This window comes from Silurus aristotelis (genome assembly GCF_946808225.1).
Source record: "Silurus aristotelis genome assembly, chromosome: 1".
Taxonomy (NCBI): Eukaryota; Metazoa; Chordata; class Actinopteri; order Siluriformes; family Siluridae; genus Silurus; species Silurus aristotelis.
Window position 1 is genome coordinate 17,901,481 of NC_139574.1, and position 21,587 is coordinate 17,923,067.

The following is a 21,587-nucleotide window of genomic DNA, read 5'->3' on the forward strand; positions in this document are numbered from 1 at the left end:
TAAAACTAGGACTCATAGCTCATAAAATAGCTCAACATTTGTGATCATCACAGATCCAACACCAGCTTCTCCATGCTAGAGCCTTTAAACAATCCAGGAGGTCCAATGTCAAAACTCCACACATGAAGTGGGATCCAGCTGGCACTGTGCTTTGACATTTCTTAGTAAATATACAGCTTTTAGTTCAATTGCTTCATTGGGATCAGCCAAATATCTCCACAGTGTTAAAACTTTATACACTCCCAAATTGCACCTTTCACATAATTTATATAATTTGTTAGTCTTAAAAATACTCCTATTTTGAGCTTAAGGTTTCCCATAACTTTCACTTCAGCCAAAAAAAAAAGCAGTGAGCCTATTATTTAAGACTTTGTGCTCTATTAGTAAAATTAGAAAACATACACGAATTATGTACATTCTGACCCAACATACACTCTGAACTAACATTCTCTCTGATCCATTCGAGCTGAATTAATACAAATATTACATTATCTAAGAAGGTTTTCTACCAAGCTTTGCACTGATGGGAGTTTTGGGTTGGAACATGTTATTTGGCCTTTGGCTGGACTTTCCAGAGATAAAGTTTGAGAGATTTAAAATGAATTTGGAATGCATGATTTATTTTAAGAATAAAAACTTCCATACATTATGCAGCTAGGTGAAAGGGGTTGTTTGGGAGCTGTAAAGTTGGATCTCTTTAATTTTATTTAATTCTTACATGGTGGCACATAGTGAAAGATAGAAAGTGAAGGTAATAATCTAGCACAGGGATAAATTGTTGGACCAAATGCAGACCATTAGACATTTCAGTGGCAAAGACCAAGGTACTTTTTGTTTAAAGAAAGAAAGGGTTATTAATGGTAATGATAAATGATAAAAGTAACCTGGTCTTTTGAACTAATTAAAATGTAAATGATGTGATATAATTATAGTGCTGCTGTACAGCTTTAATCTGCAGAGCAGGGAGTGCACTTATACAGTAAACAACTTATAAACACTAGACTGTTACATGTTTCTGAAAAAGTCAGTTCTTGTTTTTACTTATGTCACAGTTGCGTAAACATTAATTCCTGCCAAATTTTCTATTTTCCTCAAAGCTTATAATGATACTAAGAATCTCCCATTGCAAAAAAAAAATGATTACAGAAATGTTTGCTATTGTAAAAATGTATTAATTTAAATAACCAAATGTAATTTATTTCTGCTAACTTTTCTCGGCTGGTCCATGTAGTAAAGGTGTTGTATTCCAGGCAGGGAGCTGCAAAGACTATCAAGACTTGCCAATAACATAACATTTGGTGTACACAATTTACTCTTTACTAGAATAAAATAATGTTTGTTGTTAAACTATTTCTTAATTGGATTGGCATGTGCAGTAGAAAGTAGTTTCTGCTGATGACAATATATAATTAAAGGGCAAAGCAATTAAAAGCCAAAGTTCTCAGCATTACTGTAGGTGTGACTATGTTAGTTGCTAAGGACTTGTATCTGTTTATACATCTATACAAGTAAATGATGCTTTCCTTTTTTAGGAGTGACAAAATTATAAAACCTATGTTTTTAAATAAGGAATTAGGATCAGTCACACATGTGGAAAAAATATTTACAGTAAAGTATATTAGTATCTACCCACCAGGAAAGATGCTATATGTTTTTTTATGTAAAGAAACAGAAGCTGAGGGGGAAAAGGTGTTCTTAAGCCTTTTCTTGATGGAGAATATGATTTTACTTTTCTCCTGAGTGAATTCGTAGGAGCCAAAGAATATTCCACAGGCTCACTGGAAACAAGACACAATTATGGGAGCCAAGTCTGTGCCTTTTCCACTTGGGCTACATTATATTAGTACCATCAGTCATTCATTAGATTTTTTAAACATTACAATTCCTAAGAATTATAAATATTTAACATCCTGCTTGCCCCAGCTAAGATTTATTTTTAAAAACGAGCATTTAGTCTGATTGGGAAAACAGTTTCACCACACTTCCCTGTCTCTCTCAAAACCTCAGCACCCCCATCCTCCCCCTCCTTGGTCACTGAAAAGAGGCTGTGTGGTGGACAAAAAAGCTTTTATGAAAGGATGAAGCCCTAGGATGACTTTGGGGCCCCTGTAGACTGTTTCTCCCTTTTGTGTTACCCTATGAACAGGCCAACTGCTGGTCATGACTCTTCATGTGGGCCTCACACTGATGACATCATCTATACCCTGATTTTATTGGTCATTTCCTTTTGACCTGTCAATGACCTTGAGGCCACCTAAAAAGCCTTTTTTTCCAATTATGTAGATTTTTATACAATTTCTCTTTCCTTTGGCCTGCTGACATCTTACTTGTCTTTCTATAAATCCTGTGAGTGGAGATATATATTTAAAACATCCTTATGGTTCAGCCACAACTACCACAGCTACACCAGTCTCACAGACTAAAGAAAGGAACATTACATTATGACATAATTTATATATATATATATATATATATATATATATATATATATATATATATACACACACACACACACACACACACACACACACACACACACACATACACACAGTAAAGTGATAAATGATGCTAGAACAAATAAATTCTTAAAGATTTTCAACCTAAATCCTAAATAAGCAGTTTAATAAGTGTTATTCCATGGAATGAAATTCACTTAGTGATCGCATGTGGATTCAGTTTGTGTGTTAAGAGCAAATGTGTGTAATGTGCAATTATGGAAAGTTAAATTCAGAAAATCTAATCTAATTATCTAATAATCTAATATCTAAAAATCATGTCTATACTCATTGGTAGGTGAAGCTATTCTTAATTAAGAAAAACACTTATTCTCATGTTAAGCTTTACAATTAAATCTAAGAAACCTAAACACATGCAGCAAATAACAGGTCACATCTCTTGTGTAATAAGAGTGGAGGGGTCACCACTTCATTTTCTCATGGATGAGTGAAGGGAAAGACTTATTAAGATCAAAGGGAAGTGTTTGCTTACAAAGCTGTTTGTATAGCCGCACATAGCTTTATAGTTCTTTTCTTAATTTTGACTGTATTTTTAAGCAGGACGGAATAAAAATGTTTCTGAAATGGCCTCTAAGTACATTACTTAGGGTTCGGCAAAGACATAACTGGAGGAAAGTTAAAGTATATTAGTATCCTTAAGAAAGAAAATTTCCACCCGATTACTAAGTATATTCTACACATGTGTAATGCTAGACATTATTTAGGCCTTAATTCTATTAGCTCTTTTGTTTCTCCTGATTAAGCTGTTAGGGGAATCTGGAGTTTGAAGGTAGATAAACAAAGAAGTGTCAGGAAGTGTGTAGTCTGTGTAATGGGATTGAATTGTTCACACAGATTAGCAGCAGGCAGATAAGGAAATGAGAGTAAGAGGAGATTTGCACGCTAACATATTTCCGACATTAAGCTTGCTGTTAAGAAGTGCATCTCTTAGGTAAAGAGGCAACCATATTAGCAAGTCTAATTCATTAACTGGAAAACTGTAATTGTAAAAACATGTGTCAAGGTATTCAAATTGCCAATTAGAAATTTTTGGTTTGATAAAAGTTTAAATGAGTTCCTCATTTATATACAGTGCACTACAGCAAGGCGGCTTTATACATGTACTGTCAAAGAGAAGCCATCATTGGAATCTATGTAGTGCAGCTTCTTGAGTGGCCCTCGTCTTCTGCAAATGCCACTACTTTCAGTATGAACTGCCCAAATGCTTGTTCTAAAATGTATTAATTTATACTCCATAAACTAATGGATAACCAGCATGTCATGACAATCTTATTTGTATTGTTTTATCAGAGACACGTGGTCCCTAAAATAAACTAAAATCATACATTTTTATTCAGAGACAATTTTAAAGTCGCTTCGACATTAATATTGAACTGCGTTAATATTAAACTGCTTGAAGATGATGTATTTGGCCTGTAATTGGGGGAAACAAAACAGGTTTTTTTAAACAACAAACTGTACTTAGGTGCTTGAAACTGTTAAAAACATTATCTTGTCATAAAACATTTAGTGGGAGGTCCTCAAAATGAAAACCAAGCTTTCTCTGTATTCAGTGGCTTAGAAAACCAGACATTTAAGGCAAATTTTACTGCTCTGTCTCCTGCTGTCAAGAGCTGGTTGGAGCTGCTGACTGATGTGGGATGCTCCCAGTGGGTAATGATAGATCTGTTTCCCAAAACTTAAAACCTACTGTAATTCAGAGCTTTTTAAAATGCACATTGAGCCATTTATATAGTTAGAGTTATGCAAGCAATGCAAGTGGAAAAACTTTGCAGCGAGGGTATTTAGGGTGAAAGTAGTAATGAAGAAAAGTTAAATGCTGTGGATGAAGGAATATATACAGTGGAGAAAGTGATTTAATGTGAGAAACCACTGAGGTCATTACAGTGGCTTTGTTGAACTTCTTGCTACAACACATCTCATGGTTTGGACTTATTTTTATCTGAATAGGGTAAATGCAAAAACATGTTTCATACGGTAAGCAAGAAAGTATGAAACTACTCAAACTCATACTGGCTTTTAAATTTCAACCATACCTTTATGTCAGTGTGCCCTGAATCTTACCATAAGAGCACACAATGTACCCAGTAGAGTGGTATTTGGTTTCATTTGTGGTTTCTGTCTGGTTCATGAACTGGAACAACAAAAAATACCTCGCATTAAATTCAGGACTTAATGCTTCACTCAAACTTTCACAAATAAGTCAGTCAGTTCCCAAACACCTAATTAAAAAAAGAAGTAGCTATACATAGAAAAAAAGGTCTGTTTGCTTAATAGTGAAATGGCTCAATAGCGCCTTCCTTTGGATGACGAATGAATTGCAGACACATATGTAGCAATTTTGTGTATGTAGATATATTATACTGTTTGGAAAGTTTTCCCAGCCTTAGATCTGTCATCTTCCAGGACAATGCCAGCTTTTGGGATATGAATTATACCCACATATAAATATTAATCATAAATAGCATTTCCTTGCAATGTAAAAAAAAAAGATGGAACCAGTTTGAATATACCAAATATACTAAACTCATATTAAACATGTGTTCACCAGGCCTAATGTTTATTTAATAGACGTTAAATGATGTTACTTGACTTTTTCAAACTTTGGAAGCAAAATTTTGGATTGGATACATTATGTATAAGAAATACACTCTGAATGACCAAAGAAAGAGCAAACTGAAATACAAGTGTGAACATAAACGTGTTAATTGGTATAGTGCAAATAATTGTCCACTTAATTATTCTTAAATTTGGCATTTCAATAATAATGTAAATGCAATAACTAGAATTTAATCAATCGATAAATTACTATTGAAGTGCAATGTTCTGTAAATAAGTGTTGTTTGCATTGCCTGCTTTATTCCCCATAAGAAAAAAAAACACCTTCGGTAAATAATTTGGTGTAGATATAATATAATAGATAAATAAATAAATATTCAGTGCGCTACACATTTCTGCAGCACAGTCAAGAGTCGGGGCATTTATGATATCGAAGTTTGGCTGATGTCAGTTATATGAGATAGAGATGAGATCCAAAGTCCCACTTTAGTCCTGCAGAACACTAGGATGATATTTGACACCACACTGCCGTCTGCTGGACGATTTATGAAACATGTTCAGCTGTGCTCCAGCTGGCCTATTTTTAACAGGACACTACAACTTGACTAGTGTGATTAGTTTGGGATCAGTCCCTGGTGTCCATTTTACTACCGTGTCCATTTAAAAAAAAGATCTAAAACACACAGCTGTAGTAATAGCATGTTACAAGTGTTCATTAGGGAGAATAGCTGCGAATTGCAGGTGTTCATTTTTGCATTTGTCTTTTGTAGAACGCATGAAACTGCATGAAACTGCACTCCAGAGACGTATTTTTCTTACTGAAATAAACAATTTGCATTCAGTATTGGTAGTAAGCTTGTGTCCGACCTTCTTTCTATTCCTGGCACTTGTCATGTGTCCAGGGCATTTGGCTTAGAGGCTCGTGCTGTACAGACCCGCCCCTGGGCCGAGCGGGACGCTGCAGGAACAACTGCGAACCAAACTTCTTCCATTACGCGCGTTTCTCTTTGTGTGTGTGTGTGTGTGTGTGTGTATTTTTTGTTACATTCTCTAAAGTCGATCCACATTCATTTATACATTCACTTGCTGCTGTAGGCAAAACCGATGCGTACACAATGACACGAGAGGAGGACCTGATACGGATTGCGAAAAAACTAGACAAAATGGTGTCTAGGAATAACACGGTGAGATTATTTATTTTGACTTCAACCTGTTGTTTTCCTCTTCTTTTCTTTTACAATGGTTCCCCATGTGCCGTGTTTTGAGTTGTTCTTGGTACGCCATTCGTCGTGCATTTCGATTCTTTTGCATGCATATGCACACTTCCTATGTTGATTACTTACACAAGTGTGGAATAGTGTTGCTGCGCGCGGCCGCGCGTCGGGACACGCGCATGTGAACAGGTGTCCTGTAGAGCACTGAGCAGTTGCTGTCTGGGTTTAGGCGATACGAGCATGAAAAAATGTGGAACTACAGCCAACAACTGGACTAAGTATTTTGCTTGCAAGTATTTTTTGACTTTTGGAAACTTTGTGCAGGTGCATATATTTTGCGCCGTATAAATGTTTACTCACTTCATGCGTGTCACTGAGCCCTAACAACAAGATGGAGGAATTACCTGATTGAATAGGAACCATTTATAGAAAAGTCACTCAATTCAGAATAATAACATTTAACCAGCAAGTTGTAACAAAAAATCTAATGTTTCTTTTCCTTTCTTTCAGGAAGGCGCTCTTGACCTGTTGAGAGAATTGCAAAAATTTGATATGACCCTAAAGTTGCTTCAGGTATGATTAGCTCATTAGTCTAAAAAACAACAACAACAAGAACAACAATAAAAACAAACTATAAATTATAAAGCATTTCACTGCATGTCGTACCCTGCATGTATGTGACAAATCAAATTTGATTTGATTTAAATCAGAAAAAAATCACTTTATTCATTCAATTTATTTTTATTTGTATAGCGCTTTTAACAATGAACATTGTCTCAAAGCAGCTTTACACAGATGATGTGGTGATTAAAAGTGAATATGTTCTTTATAAGTAAGTTTGTCCCTGATGAGTGAGCCGGTGGTGGAAAAACTCCCCTTTATTCAAGTTAAACATCAGAAACATTGTCAATCCAAAGACAAACTGGAACACAGCAATTGACACAATCGTCAAAACTATCATACAACTAATATACCTATATATAATAGTGTTAGAATTATGATTATGATGCATGACGGTAGTTTTTTATTCTTTCGTTCCAGGACACAAGAATTGGTATGTCTGTCAATGGAATAAGAAAACACTGCAGTGATGAAGATGTCGTCTCCCTTGCGAAGATCCTGATCAAAAACTGGAAGAGGCTATTAGGTAGCTACGATGTTTTGGCCTATTGATTATTAAGTACTTTAACACACCCAAACGCTTTTGCAAAATAAAGAGGTAAAATAGTAATTATACTTGCAATGCATTATAGAATCGAGCCATTCCCAGAAGGCTGAAAGACCAAACGAGATCAAAAATGGGAGCACGGTCAGTACACAGTCACCCAGTGGACCTTCTCCTGATGCAGAGTCAAGGTAAATCCTGAATTGAAGCAAATGAAACTGTAAAGTTTAAGTAAAAGTGAAACCAAACAGTATTTATATCGTATGTAGGTTTTTATGAATTGAAACTAAGTAAGAAGAACAAGCAGACCAATACACATTTAAATCTAATCTTTTTGTCTTGTCAGTCCGAAATCTAGTTTAAACTCTCCCAAGAAACCTGTTGATAAACACAGAAAGAAAAATGATGCAGTGTTTAAGAAAGAAAGACATGTAAGTGACCACAAAAAGGAAAAAGCTGACAGTAATCACACAAAGGAGAGGGAGAGGTGAGAGCTTGTGCCTTATGTGGATTTCTTGATGTATTCAGTGGTAAAATATTGTCACAAGTTTGAAGAGTTCTTGTGTTCTGTTAGGATGAATGTTATGGATTCAAGTGTATCTTCCTCTGCTTCACCCCTCCATCATCCCAAGTGCTCATCTTTGGAAGTGAAGAAAGACAGGTTAGGGCTATTGTATGCCATCAGAGGATGTGCCTGGCATTAACATATTAACATTCAGTGCCTGCAAAATACTGAACGGCTGTGGTTGATAAACACCAAATTACATTGTGGTGGTGTGCTGAGAATTGGTGTATGTGTTTGGGTAAATAACAGGCCTGGTCTATCAAGATAAGCCCATTATCATAGTTAATCTAGTGTGATATAAAACTAATCATTACCTTAATGTTAACACTATCATATAGGAGTGTTATTTCAGATAATGTTTTCTTCATTTTTCCTACATGGGTTCATTCATTCATTTACTAATTTATTGAAAACCCACATACAAGGTTCATTTTGTCTCATTCTCATTCTTATTATTTTTCAGTAATTAGTTACAAACCATATTAGGCAGTAATATACTTTAAGGCTACTTATTAATAATAATATGTGCTGAATAATGTGTGAAAGCGTTTAGCGAGATGCCCCTGATGTTATTTTGCTTTCTGTTTATTTTCATTCCATTCTCACAGTTAAGGCTTGTATATGTAGAAACAAACAGCAAGCATCATGTTTTCTTGCTTGGCAAGCTCTATACAAGCTCTATACAAGCTCTATACAAGCTCTATACGAGCTCTATACAAGCTCTATACAAGCTCTATACGAGCACTATACAAGCTCTATACGAGCACTATACAAGCTCTATATGAGCTCTATACAAGCTCTATATGAGCTCTATACAAGCTCTATATGAGCTCTATACAAGCTCTATACAAGCTCTATATGAGCTCTATACAAGCTCTATATGAGCTCTATACAAGCTCTATATGAGCGCTATACAAGCGCTATACAAGCTCTACACGAGCTCTATACGAGCTCTATACAAGCTCTATGTAAATGACTGCGAAATATATTTTAAGACTTGACAGCAATTAATATTTTCCTATAGTTATTACTTCAGATTTAGTGTCATTTTGCTGCCATGTGTTTTTGAGGTGCTGAATACAAAATTAATTACACAGGAGAGAGGCTCCCGATCCCCAGAGTCTTCCTCAACTTCTTCACCTTCACCATTCTCTTCCTGCTCATATTCATAAACACCAGCCTGAGGTGAAGAGAGACAGGTCAGCATCATTGGCATGAACAATGACAAACTCTGTGAGAACACGTTTAAGAAACAGTGGATGGATGCGTTGAGATCTTAATTTGTAGAAATTGTATGAATTACTTTCAGGAGAGTCACACCAGAAACTTTGACCTCTCAACATTCTCAGTCTCATCATTCCTCTTCTAATAAAAGGCCATCTCTAGAAGTTCCTAAAGAGAGGTCAGAATGTGTTTCAGCATGCTTTTTAAACTCATGTTTTCATTACTATCAAGAAAAATTGTCTGCCTTGTACAAAGATGTATGCTTATTGTTCAGAATATATAGCACATTGTGATTTTTAATTTTTTTTTTTTTGTGTGTATTAAATAACTCAAATAAGCTGCTTATTTAACACCTAGAAAAAAGACTTCAGATCCAAATGCCCCACTGCCTCCTTTACCTCTTCATCTGCATCCTCCTGCTCAGAAACAGTGTGCTTTAGAGATGAAGAAACTGAGGTCAGATCATGTTTGCAATGGTGACTTAGACCATAGAAGTAATTTGTTGTTGTGAATTCATGTAAAACTTGCATGAAATTTGAAATAACTCTTTGTATCTGTCTCTGTTTGCTTTATTCAAGTGCAGAGTATGTTTTATTTAACTGAATTCATAAAATCAATTTTCATCAGATTTAACCTTCTAACTGCTTTGCTACCATCAACTACTGTATATAAAACTAAAGTATTTTAATATAGAACTCCCACAAGCTTTTGTGATGATTAGGAAAAGTTTGTGGATGCTCTATTATTGTAGTATAAGTGTACAGTACACTACTCATTGTTTAAACATCATAGAAAGTATTGAAACCTAAAGGACTTTATGCCAAAAAAGCGCAACAATGCAAATATCACTACGTCTCTAGCAAATATGGCACACTTTAACTTGGCTATGTACCAAGAGATCAAGGATTTGGTTTTAGCTGATAAAATCCTGTTTGTTTTATTTGTTGTGCCCTTGAGAACCACATTCCATACACAGTAAAGTGCTGCCATTTTTACTACAGGACTTCAATATTATTATTTCCCTTTATAATGTGACCAGGGTTACTTAGAACTCTTCTGTTGTACTTATAATGTTTAAATACATGGGAATGAGTTACAATCAACTGCTCTCCGAAAATCAACCTTTTTTCTTGTTCTGCCTATCAGCTTTTTTTTTTTTTCCATTTATTGCTTTTAAGAAAACACATCAGGTTAATTATTGCACATTGCTTTTATTGTTTTACTGCAACAGAGCTGCATGACTGTAAAGAATCCATGTGCAAAATGAATTCAAGGGTAAAAAAAACCCCTGAGAACCAGTGAAAAACATAAAAAATGTAATTATTCAAATACTTTTTAATATATATATATATATATATATTTTTTTAAGAAAGTGTTAAACAACCCAGAAAGTAGTAGTAGGAGTAGTACATTCAGCTTTGATGACAGCTTGGCATTTGGCATTTTCATAGAATCACTGCGTGAGTCAGGCCTTCATGGTCGAATTGTGGCAAAGAAATAATTTCTTTAGAAGAACAACAAGCAGAAGAGACTTGTTTGGGCCAAGAGACACAAGAAATGGACATTAGCTCAGTGGAAAACTGTCCTTTGGTCTCATGCATCCATATTTGGATTTGGTTAGACGTACAGAGGGTGAACGGATGGTTCCTGAATCTGTGGTTTCCACAGTGAAGCATGGAGGAGGATGTGTGGGGGTTTTGCTGGTCAAAATTGAGGGCACACGTAACAGCGCAGCATTTTGCAGCGACATGCTTTCTCATCTGGTTTGTGCTTAGTAGGACCATAATTAGTTTTTAAAAAGGACAATGATGCCAAAGGTCCTTTCTTTATGTTATGGAAGAACCATTCCAGTTGTCTACTTCATGAAGGTGATTTGGAGAATTCCAAGAGTGCAAAGGTGTCATAAAAGCAAAAGGTGGCTACTTTGAAGAATCGAAAATATAAAACATTCTGGGTTATTTAACGTTTCTATTTACTACATAGTTCTACACATGTTATAGTTTGCATAGTTTGGATGCTCTCAGTATTAATGTACCATGTTGTTAATGATGAAGAGAAGCCACTGAAGGGGAAGGTGTGTCCAAACTTTTCACTGGTACTCTATAGCCTTTGTCTAATCCGAAGTGATTTGGGAAAGTATTTTTTTTTAAAACAAAGTATGGTGAAATTTATTCTGGAATAGTTGATTCTGGAGGCGAAATCCAGCAGTGTCAGCTCTTACAGAACTCCATCTGCCAGATTTATGTTTGGTTGCATGTGGAAGTCCTGCATAAGTGAGCAGATTTAAGGCTTTCCCTTACAACAAGGCCAAACTACTATTTACCCTGGCACCTGGGCACCTGGAGTCCAAAAAGTTTTAGGTCGACTAGTTGGGCTGTCAGAGAATCAAAGTAGGAGGACTATAAACTCCATTATTCTACATGTTTTACAGTGAAACTGATAACTAGAAGATATAGATAACTGTGCAATCCACATGGTCTTACTGTATTTTTATGTAAGATGGTTGAAGGCAATTCAAGTTGAAATGTTAAGTTCTAAAGCATAATTCTGTGTAGGTCCTGGGTTGGACTAACCTAAAGTAAAGCAGGCAGTTGTAAAGATGGACCTCAGTTGGAATATAGTTCTTAGCTAATCCCTACAGTAGTGTGTTTAGAGGCTGGAAACTGGTTATGAGTAACTAGGCTTACAACATGTTATAAATAAGTAGGGTAACCTAAAAGTGTTCTTTCAATTGTGACCTCTGGTGGTGGAATTTGGGATTGTTAGAGAAATGTGTAATGACCACTTTACAATTCATCTGTTTAAATTGCATATGACCTTCACAATAGATTCTACTCCCTTCCGTGTGTTTGGTTAACCTACGTGGCTTGAATTTAAAATGTGTAAGCAGTCATACTGCCATTAGTTTACAATAGCAAAATTATTATTGCCTAATTTTAATATATTGGCATGTAATTAAAGCCCCCTTAAGATATTGGTTTTGGGTTTGAAAGTTGCACACTAGCTTGCTTCTTTTATTTGGAAATCATTCTGTTCAAATTTTGATAATGCCACAACCTTCCATTGCTGGGAGTCAAAATAGCAAAATTAATCATGCTTGCTGGGTGGGAGGGATGGCACGTTCTCTTGTCAACAATAGCATCATTTGGAAATTGTGGGCACCTGAGAGTACATGTATAAAGATGAAGGCTGATAGCTTTTTCGCTTGAGTGTCTCCAGCTGTCTCGTGATTCAGCATGAGCAGCAGCAGTCTTTTGACTGGCTTAATGTGCTTGGAAGGAATGTGTTTGGCCCACTCTCCTCATTGGGCAGCTGTTTTGTTATAATAATAATAATAATAATAATAATTATTATTATTATTATTATTATTATTATTATTATTATTATTATCATCTTCATTATCATCATCATCTGCATGCATTCAGTGCAGTACTAAAATTGTCCTGCAAGTTGTGTTTCTGTGATGCATGTCTAGAAGGAGAATATGCAATATATGTGTTGTCATGTGATTATGCCTTTTTCAACAGTTAATTGTTGTTGTTATTAGGAAAGAGCCTGTGAATCCTGATGCTTCTCATCCTCCTCTTCCTCTCCACCTTCATCCCTCTACTCTTACAAAGCGTCCTCCCTTAGACATGCAGAAAGAGAAAGAAAAAGAAGCCAAAGACAAAGAAAGGTTATGGTATAGGATTTTCAGCATGCTGGGAACCAGACATGTTCCATATGTGTTTATCTGAACAGATATTTTTAGTATTTGTCTCACGGTAGTTTATTTCTCCCCATAAAACATATAGAAAAGACATGCCAGCACCAAAACGAAGTGCACAACAGCTGATATCTGAACATCAGAAACACAGGTCTGAAGCTTGTAACTTATCGGTCTTCAAAGCTGGAATCTCTCATCTTGCACGTGTCCCATGTCTTGAACTAATTACAGATATGTGAACCGCCTGATCATGGTGAAAGGGAACGCATGTGGTGAAATAATGTATTTGAATTGTTATTTAAAATGTTGATTATTGCTTCTGTGTCAGCAGAGATCTGGGGGAGAGTAAACCAGCCAAAAGACTGTCTACAGACATGAAGAAAGAAAGGTCTGAATGACATAGATGTGTCATTATGGATGAAAGACAGGGGGCAGTATCATTGCATTAATTAGTTTAGCAGTGATTTCATGGTCTCTAATTTTCCAGGGATTTATTTTTTTCATATTAAATTGGTATTGTGTTCATAAATTCTTATTGTTTTTTTCGTTGTTGTTGTTTTTTTAAGAATGGATTCGTCAAGTTTTAGTCAACAACCTCTGAAAAAGCCGATTAACGACACAAAGAAAGAAAGGTCTGATCAGAAACATCAAATGTGACATTGGAACAGTTCATGATAGAGTGGAAGCTTTATAACAAATTTTTTTTTCCCTCCAGAAAAGACTCCACCGATTCTAAGTCTATCCAGAGGCAGCAATCAAGTGACTCTAAACCTCAGAGGTACAGTATAAGCCTTAAACCTTTTTTTTTTTTTTTTGCCAATTTATTAATCATTAGAGCAAATGTTACTGTTTAGGGCAGATAATATAAAACATTTTTACACAGAAGGGACTCAGTTAACCCAAAGTCAATAAGCTCACCCCTGCCTAAGAAGCTCTCTGAGGAAAGGCAAGAATAACGCACACTTCTACACTATACAATCACTAGTTTTCAGAACTCAAAAAAGAGAAGAAGTTTGAGAATATTTGCTTGTGTCTTCCAGGAGAGAATCTCATGTTCCTAAATTGACTCTACCAGGAGCCATACAGAGAAAGGTGTCCACAGACAGTAATGATGAACGGTAGAGTTTATATAGCATCTGATGCTAATTGCTGTTCAACATTTCATTTATTTTAGTTAATTTTCATAATTTAAATGTTTAGATTTTTTTGTGGTCTAACATGCTGAAATAAACTTATCATTACTGTCATAATTTGGCAATAAATATTATTAGGTGTGTTAGATTAGACATATCATTGCACAGCATGTGCTTAGACTTGAGTGAGATAACTCAAAACCAAGTGACTTTTACTGAGAGTTATTGACCCCGGCAGCTAAGGCTATGTTTGGAAAAATACACTATGTCTGATTCATATCACAGTTATAGCTCAGAGAGTTATTTTAGTAAGCAATGAAAAAAGTTTGCTGTGCCCAGTTCTATGTGGATGTAACTACAGTCAAATCCACAGTAACATTGTGTATGATGCATATCTGAATCAGTGGAAATTAGATTCAATAATGTTTTAATGCAATATCATCATGATATTTTATCCCTTCTGCACAGAAAAAGTAAACCTGAGACTCCAAAGACACCAAGCACCCCTACCACCCCTCTGTCCCCTTCATTTAGCCCTGCTGGTGGTCCTCTGTCCCCTCACCTGCTTACTGGGGACTCCGTTAGGGACAAGTGCATCGAAATGCTGTCAGCTGCACTACGCACAGATGGTAGTAAAACACAAAAAACCCCAAATGTACAATCATAACATTTCCCTTAGATTTTATGAGTATGAAGTTTATTAGTAGATCATAATTAAGTGATATTCCCCACCTTTTATTTATTGATTTTCTTTTTATTTACAGATGACTACAAATACTATGGAGCAAACTGTGATGCCATGGCAGCTGAAATTGAAGATCATATCCTTTCAAAACATGAAAATGAATCTTAGTAATCTTGAAATGAAAGATATTTTAAAGATGTATTTATGGTATATTTATTTGTTGGTTGAGTGAGACACTATGCACAGTATACCACCAGAGAAACAGCTCTATCAGAAAGTGATTATATTAACACATTTCAGTTGAAATGTAAACAAGAATAATACTAGATAGCACTGCTGGCTTTGATAATTAGCATTGATGCTGGCAAATATATTAAGGAGAAAAATTATCAGTTGACTAATGTCATCTTAGTCAAGTGTAATTGTTTCTGTGGGATTATATGTAGATTGGTGGCCACAGTGTGAGACAAAGTTAGCAACTCTGCCGCAACAGAGTCAATGTGAGATGACAGGATATGGAATGACAAATAGCAGAATTAGCCTTTATCATGCTGCTCAGCTTTCATAAGCGAAGACTCTTCAGTGAGAGATTTACAACATTCATTTCTCCTTAACTGACCTTGTCTCCTTAAATATCTACCAGGAGATTAAAGCCAAAGATATGAAATATAAAAACAGAGTGCGTAGCCGCATCAGCAACCTGAAAGATCCGAAGAATCCAAATTTACGCAAAAATGTCCTGGGAGGCGCTATTGAGCTGAGTCGCATAGCCTCCATGACTGCTGAGGTGTGTATAAAGTATTTATGTTTGGAATTATAATTATAACTTTTGTATTTAGGTGTTGATGACAAACATATAAGATTTTAAACCCATTAATATTAATGAAAACTCTCCACCCACCTGAATTAATTTTTAGTTTTCATGATCTTTAGGGGTTCTGTGTCAGTTATTAAAACATGGGCAAAGTTGTACAGTTATTTATTGAGCTTTTGTGAAACGTTTAAAGTGCTCGCACTCTTGGCAGCACTTATGGAGTCATTTTAAACTGGCTCTGTAATGTTCTTTGTGAGTTAGGAAATGGCCAGTGATGAGCTGAAGCAGCTGAGGAACATTCTGACTCAAGAAGCCATCCGCGAGCACCAGATGGCCAAAACCTCAGGCACGACTACTGACCTGCTGCAGTGTGGCAAATGCAAGAAAAAGAATTGCACATACAACCAGGTATTTTTCTGAAACGCACAAAGACGCTGAATTTAAGTTTTTTTTTTTCACTAGAATTTTATGTTGCACGTATGCTTCGACAGAATAATGTTGTCAAGCCAGACAAAATTCAAACAGAGAACAAAATGTTTAACTGTTTTCTGTAGCAAATAAATGAAATAAGCACCAAAGTACTAGAAGTTAATGTATTAAAACTTAGCATTTTAAACGTTATTGATTATCGAATGTTAACGTGATATTGCACAGGTGCAAACTCGGAGTGCTGATGAGCCGATGACCACATTCGTATTGTGCAATGAGTGCGGAAACCGCTGGAAGGTGAGAAGCATGAGTTTAAAAAACAAACATGGTTTATTTCTGATATTCAAACAATTTCCTGTACTAGTTAACTTTTGCTAAGATGGTTTTTGGATGTGGTGAGGGAAGACATGCAGGTAGTTTGTTTGAAAGAGGCAGATGTAGAGGACAGAGTTGTATAGAGACTGATAATCTGCTGTGATGAACCCTAATGGGAGCAGCTGAAAGAAAAAAAGTTAGCTTTCGCTATGATCTATATTGTATTTATCTGAATTGTAAACCATAATACTACATATCACTTTATCCCACTTTCATGAAATATATTTTGAATAGATTTTAACAGCACAACTCATTGATGGATTTATTGATCTAAATATACAGAGTTTGATTTATTGGTGGTTCATGTATATTGTTGAATATTTTCTAAATATATATTTCAGTTTTGCTGATTCCTGTTCAAAGCTCCATCTACAGTGAACACTTGGGATCCTTTGGGGTTTTTTTTATTTTTTTTTATTACAGATTACACTTTGGTGTACAATAAAAAAAAATCCAGATGAATTTTAAAGGCTTATTTGAATACTGGAGTTTAAAAAATGCCACACATTAGACAATACAATCTGTATAGTATTCAGTAATTTTTTATTTTTTATTTTTTTCTACCGCATATATTTACTGCATGATATGAAGTTTGGAATAAAAAAAAGTCAGTTTGGAATATTAATCACAACCATAATGTACTGTTGTACATGCTACAGCAATAATAAAAAAAAAAAGCAAAAAAACTCTACATCAATGAATAAATAAATAACACATTAAAAAAAAATAAGAAATGGATTTGATTATTGTGCAGCCGAAGTGTTAGCAGGTCTTGAGACACTATTTGACTTCATTTGTGCTACAGTAATAATGTTAATTATCGAGTGTTTCCTGTAGTATAAATAAAGTTGTATTTGTACTGAAGCTGTATCTTTGTGGTCTATATTTACTTACACTCCCATAATATAACTTCCGTCAACACAAGACATAAGAGACGTCTGTTCTTTTTTAGATAAAGGCAGTATTACGTGTGATGAACACATCCGCTGCACCAAGAGATACAAGCCTGAGCTAATAATGCCCCTGTCTCTATAGTGAGCCTTAATAAGTACTATGCTCTTTGGCTCATTCTTATTCTCTGCACTAAACAACTGACTCAGTGTGGAATTACCCGCTTTTATCACTGACACCTCAGGATATGTTGTTGATCCACAGCAGCCACCTAAAAATCGAATAACATATAAATTGCTTGAAGATCGCCTTCCTAATTCATTTAATAATATTACTAATTTAATATGTCTAGCTAGTCTAGAAATTGTGCTTTAATAAAGCCCCAATTTAGTTTTTTAGTCAAGATTTCTGCAATTGTATGATATTGTAATATTTTTCTCATATTTATTTGAAACTGTTCTTAGCAACATTTAGATTTTGCCCTTATTGCATTAAAAAGCACATGCATTTAGTGCTGATTTCAACTTGGTAATAAAAACAAATCACACCATCACCGTAATAACATGTTGTAATGCTTAGAGTTTTGAAGTTTTATACGTGAGGGAAAACATGTCTATATGTCTAAAAGAAAGTCTCCTAGCATAACGCTTCGACATTTCAACAATTATTATTATAATTATAACAGTTTTTCTTCATTAAATAACAACACATTTCTAAATCCATATATTATTTGTTTTAATAAATGTGGAGCATGTGCCATACAAGTCCTTGCAAATGAGCTGTTACTATAGCAACTATAATACATTAGAATTACATTTCAATTCAGAGAGCTGCCGTTATAGCTGCTAAATTAACCCCAGATGTAGTTAAGGATGTGGCCTTAATTTCACACATTGAGAGACATTTTAGTTTCAATATTAGGTTGTAACAGTCTTGGCAGCACCCGTTCAGAGAACACAGCAAACCCAGCATTAGGGTTTTATCCATTACTACTTGTTCTCCTTGTAGTAGTCAGCAGGCAGATATGTTTAGTTTTTGCACACTACTTATTCTGCACCTCCTCAGCTTTGCTCAGCTCATGTCCGCAAGTGCTCATCCGACTGCATAGAGAAAGAGAAAGAGAGAGAGAGAGAGAGAGAGAGAGAGAGAGAGAATTAAACATAATATACATGCACACATTCTTTCTGCTTATCTTCCCTATTGCACCCTCACCCCACCCTCTGGCACATTCTTGTTAATCCATCCCCTCACCATTTACACAACTGTTCTCAAAAAGAAGGATGAGCTGCTGGCACTCTTGTGATATCTGGCAATATTTTCCCACAGATACCAGCCTTATAATTATATTCCAGTAAATCCAACCCGATGATCTCAATTATAGCTCTCTCTACATCACACTTAAAATAAAAGACTCCAGTCATCCAATCATGAGTTAATATTGCAGAAGATGAACGATAGCTGTTCTCATAGGCCTAGTATCAAAGCAGACATAAATTAGACTTCCAGCTTGCAAAGTAATAAATGTTGGGAATGCGAAATATGAAGTGTACGAATTAAGAGTCTTAGTACATTTATTATATATTTGTATAATAGTATTTGCAAATGAACTCTTTGAATACTGAGTAATATACAAATATGCAACTGTGTAATAAAAATCACTAATATTCTCTTTACAATGGACAAAACCAAACTGGATGTTGAAAAGAAAACAGCATAATAGTGTGGCATATACAAATTTCTAAATCTGAAACCATCAAATATCCACGGATTAGACAGAGGAAAATTTAGTTTATTTTTAGGGTTGTCCCATTTCAAATATAATCTCTTAACCATCTTATAACAACAAATTGCTTGTAAATTGTCTGGATGAAAAAAGCTGTTTCTGTGGCAGCCTAGAAAATGCAGCACCTGAACTTCACAGTAATTGTAAAAGTGCAGTTGGGATTGTGTGTTATAATCCATCGTGTTCTCCTGGAGTTGACTCAGTGCTGTGATTCTCTCCAAGGAGTCAAATATTAATTGTATGGGTGACCATTATTGTTGACCATATAGAGTTGCATGAGAACCAGACTACATTGTTTCCTACAATGAATTGTACTGTATATCAGACACCTTATTGCTGTACATACTTATACCCCACACATTTCATGCCTTATTATTCTGTTGTCATATTCAGGTACATAATTACTTTAACAATTGCACTCTTTCCTTCCCTAGATTACTTATGTATTGTGTTTGTGAACTTTGTGTAACAACATTGTATGTGTATGTCTAGGTGCATATTTTATTGCAAGTATTGGTGCTGTATGAACCTTGTGTCCTCTGCAGGAGTGCGATAGCATAAGCAATTGATTGCTGAGCATTTCCCATTTTTTATTGCCAGAACAAACAGTGCATTCTTATTTAAAGTGTATTCCATTTAGCACTGAAATGTCCTCTCTGAGCATTGAATGTGCTTACAGTCCTTTTGCAACTTTGCATCATATATATATATATATATATATATATATATATATATATATATATATATATATATATATATATATATATATATATATATATATATATATGTATATTTATAATAAATAAATTCTGATACTGGTTCATTTGAACACACACTAAGAATACCATCATATATATATATATATATATATATATTAGACTGATGGTATTCGTAGTGTGTGTTCAAATGAACCAGTATCAGAATTTATTTATTAATGTATTCACTTAAATTTTTATTGTCACAAAGCAGCATCTGCTTGTAAATCTGGGCATAAGATTTAAATTTATTCCTGAGCAAGCCCGAGGCAATGGCAGCAAGAAAAGCTCCCTGCGGCAATTAGAGAAATAAACTACGAGAAAAGCCAGACTCAAAAGAGAAGCCGTCTTTATCATTGGTGACTTCAGGTAGAATGATTTCTAATCATTTTAACTCTATAACTGTGTAATATATCATTAATCAGTGCTAAGAACTTGAGTAGGCATATCATTAGTGTTTTATGTTTCTTGTACAAAGTTGGAGTTACTATTGAGACTTGAGAGATGTAAACTGTTATTAGAAATTGTTCTTCGGAAGAACATCCACAGCCCCATGCATGTGGGGTCATCCACAGTAGCAGAGCATGATTTTCAGATTAGTGATGTATCAGGATAATTTTTGTTAAATAGATTTGCACTCATGAATTAGAAGATTAGCATTATAATGAATCTTGCGTTCATTCTTAGTCCATTGAGGAAATGTACATTAATGGCATTTGGCAGACGCTTTTATCCAGAGCAACTTACGTTTATCTCATTCATACATCTGAGCAGCTATTGGGTTAATGGCCGTGCTCAGGGGCCCAGAATTGGCAGCTTGGTGAGGCTGGGATTTTAACACATGACCTTTGGTTTCAAAGTCCAATGCCTTAATCACTGAGCTACCACTTCCTCACACACATCCTTACCTTGTTTTATGTACCTGCACCTTTCTCTAGGAAAGAAAAGCTAACAAGGTTTAAGAAAGCGAGGTTTAAGGCTATTTGTGCCCCTTCTCTTTTAAGTTCAAAAGGTATGTAAAGAAAAGCTAACAAGGTTAGCTCCTTGAACTGCCACCTTAACGTGGTGGAGGGGTTTGAGTATCCGAATGACCCTAGGAGCTATGTTGTCCGGGGCTATATGCCCCTGGTAGGGTCTCCCAAGGCAAACAGGTCCTAGGCACGGGTCAGACTAAGAGCGGTTCAAAAACCCTTATGAGAAAAAACAGACCAAGGACCGTGACGTCGCCCGGTATGGCGCAGCCGGGGCCCCACCCTGGAGCCAGGCCCGGGGTTGGGGCTCGTATGCGAGCGCCCGGCGGCCGGGCCTTCCCCCACGGGGTCCGGCCGGGCTCAGCCCGAAGGAGCGACGTGGGGCCGCCTTCCCGTGGGCTTACCACCTGCAGGAGGGACCGTAAGGGGCCGGTGCTGAGAGGATCGGGCAGCAGTCGAAGGCGGGGGCCTCGACAACCCGATCCCTGGACACGGAAGCTAGCTCTAAGAACGTGGAATGTCACCTCGCTGGCGGGGAAGGAGACTGAGATTGTGCGTGAGGTTGAGAGGTTACGACTAGAGATAGTCGGGATCACCTCTACGCACGGCTTGGGCTCTGGAACCACACTCCTTGAGAGAGGATGGACTCTTCACCCATTTTGGAGTTGCCCATGGTGAAAGGCGGCGGGCTGGTGTGGGTTTGCTTAGAGCCCCCCAGCTTAGCCGCCATGTGTTGGAGTTTACCCCGGTAAATGAGAGGGTCGTTTCCCTGCGTCTACGGGTCGGGGATAGGTCTCTCACT

General features: G+C 36.2%; 1 protein-coding gene across 9 annotated transcripts; it reads left to right on the forward strand.

Annotated features, from left to right (window-relative positions):
* The first annotated feature begins 5,781 nt into the window (after window positions 1-5,781).
* On the forward strand, window positions 5,782-17,249 carry tcea3 (transcription elongation factor A (SII), 3). Of its 9 annotated transcripts, none has more exons than XR_014534297.1 (22): window positions 5,782-6,259; window positions 6,800-6,862; window positions 7,331-7,436; window positions 7,543-7,645; window positions 7,801-7,941; window positions 8,029-8,115; window positions 9,117-9,218; window positions 9,329-9,421; window positions 9,601-9,699; window positions 12,791-12,919; window positions 13,038-13,100; window positions 13,278-13,337; window positions 13,516-13,581; window positions 13,665-13,727; window positions 13,833-13,895; window positions 13,990-14,067; window positions 14,551-14,737; window positions 14,847-14,903; window positions 15,400-15,554; window positions 15,843-15,989; window positions 16,236-16,307; window positions 16,727-17,249. XR_014534297.1 is itself a non-coding variant. In XM_083546392.1 (22 exons), the coding sequence occupies exons 1-22, from the start codon at window positions 6,191-6,193 to the stop codon at window positions 16,733-16,735; spliced, it is 1,986 nt and encodes a 661-aa protein (XP_083402518.1). In that variant the 5' UTR covers window positions 5,794-6,190; the 3' UTR covers window positions 16,736-17,249. The 9 variants fall into 9 exon arrangements, 8 of the variants coding, with proteins under 8 accessions (XP_083402518.1, XP_083402519.1, XP_083402520.1 ...); XM_083546392.1 differs by having other exon boundaries at window positions 5,794-6,259; window positions 14,551-14,711; XM_083546393.1 differs by having other exon boundaries at window positions 5,795-6,259; window positions 13,281-13,337; window positions 14,551-14,711.
* Window positions 17,250-21,587: the final 4,338 nt, after the last annotated feature.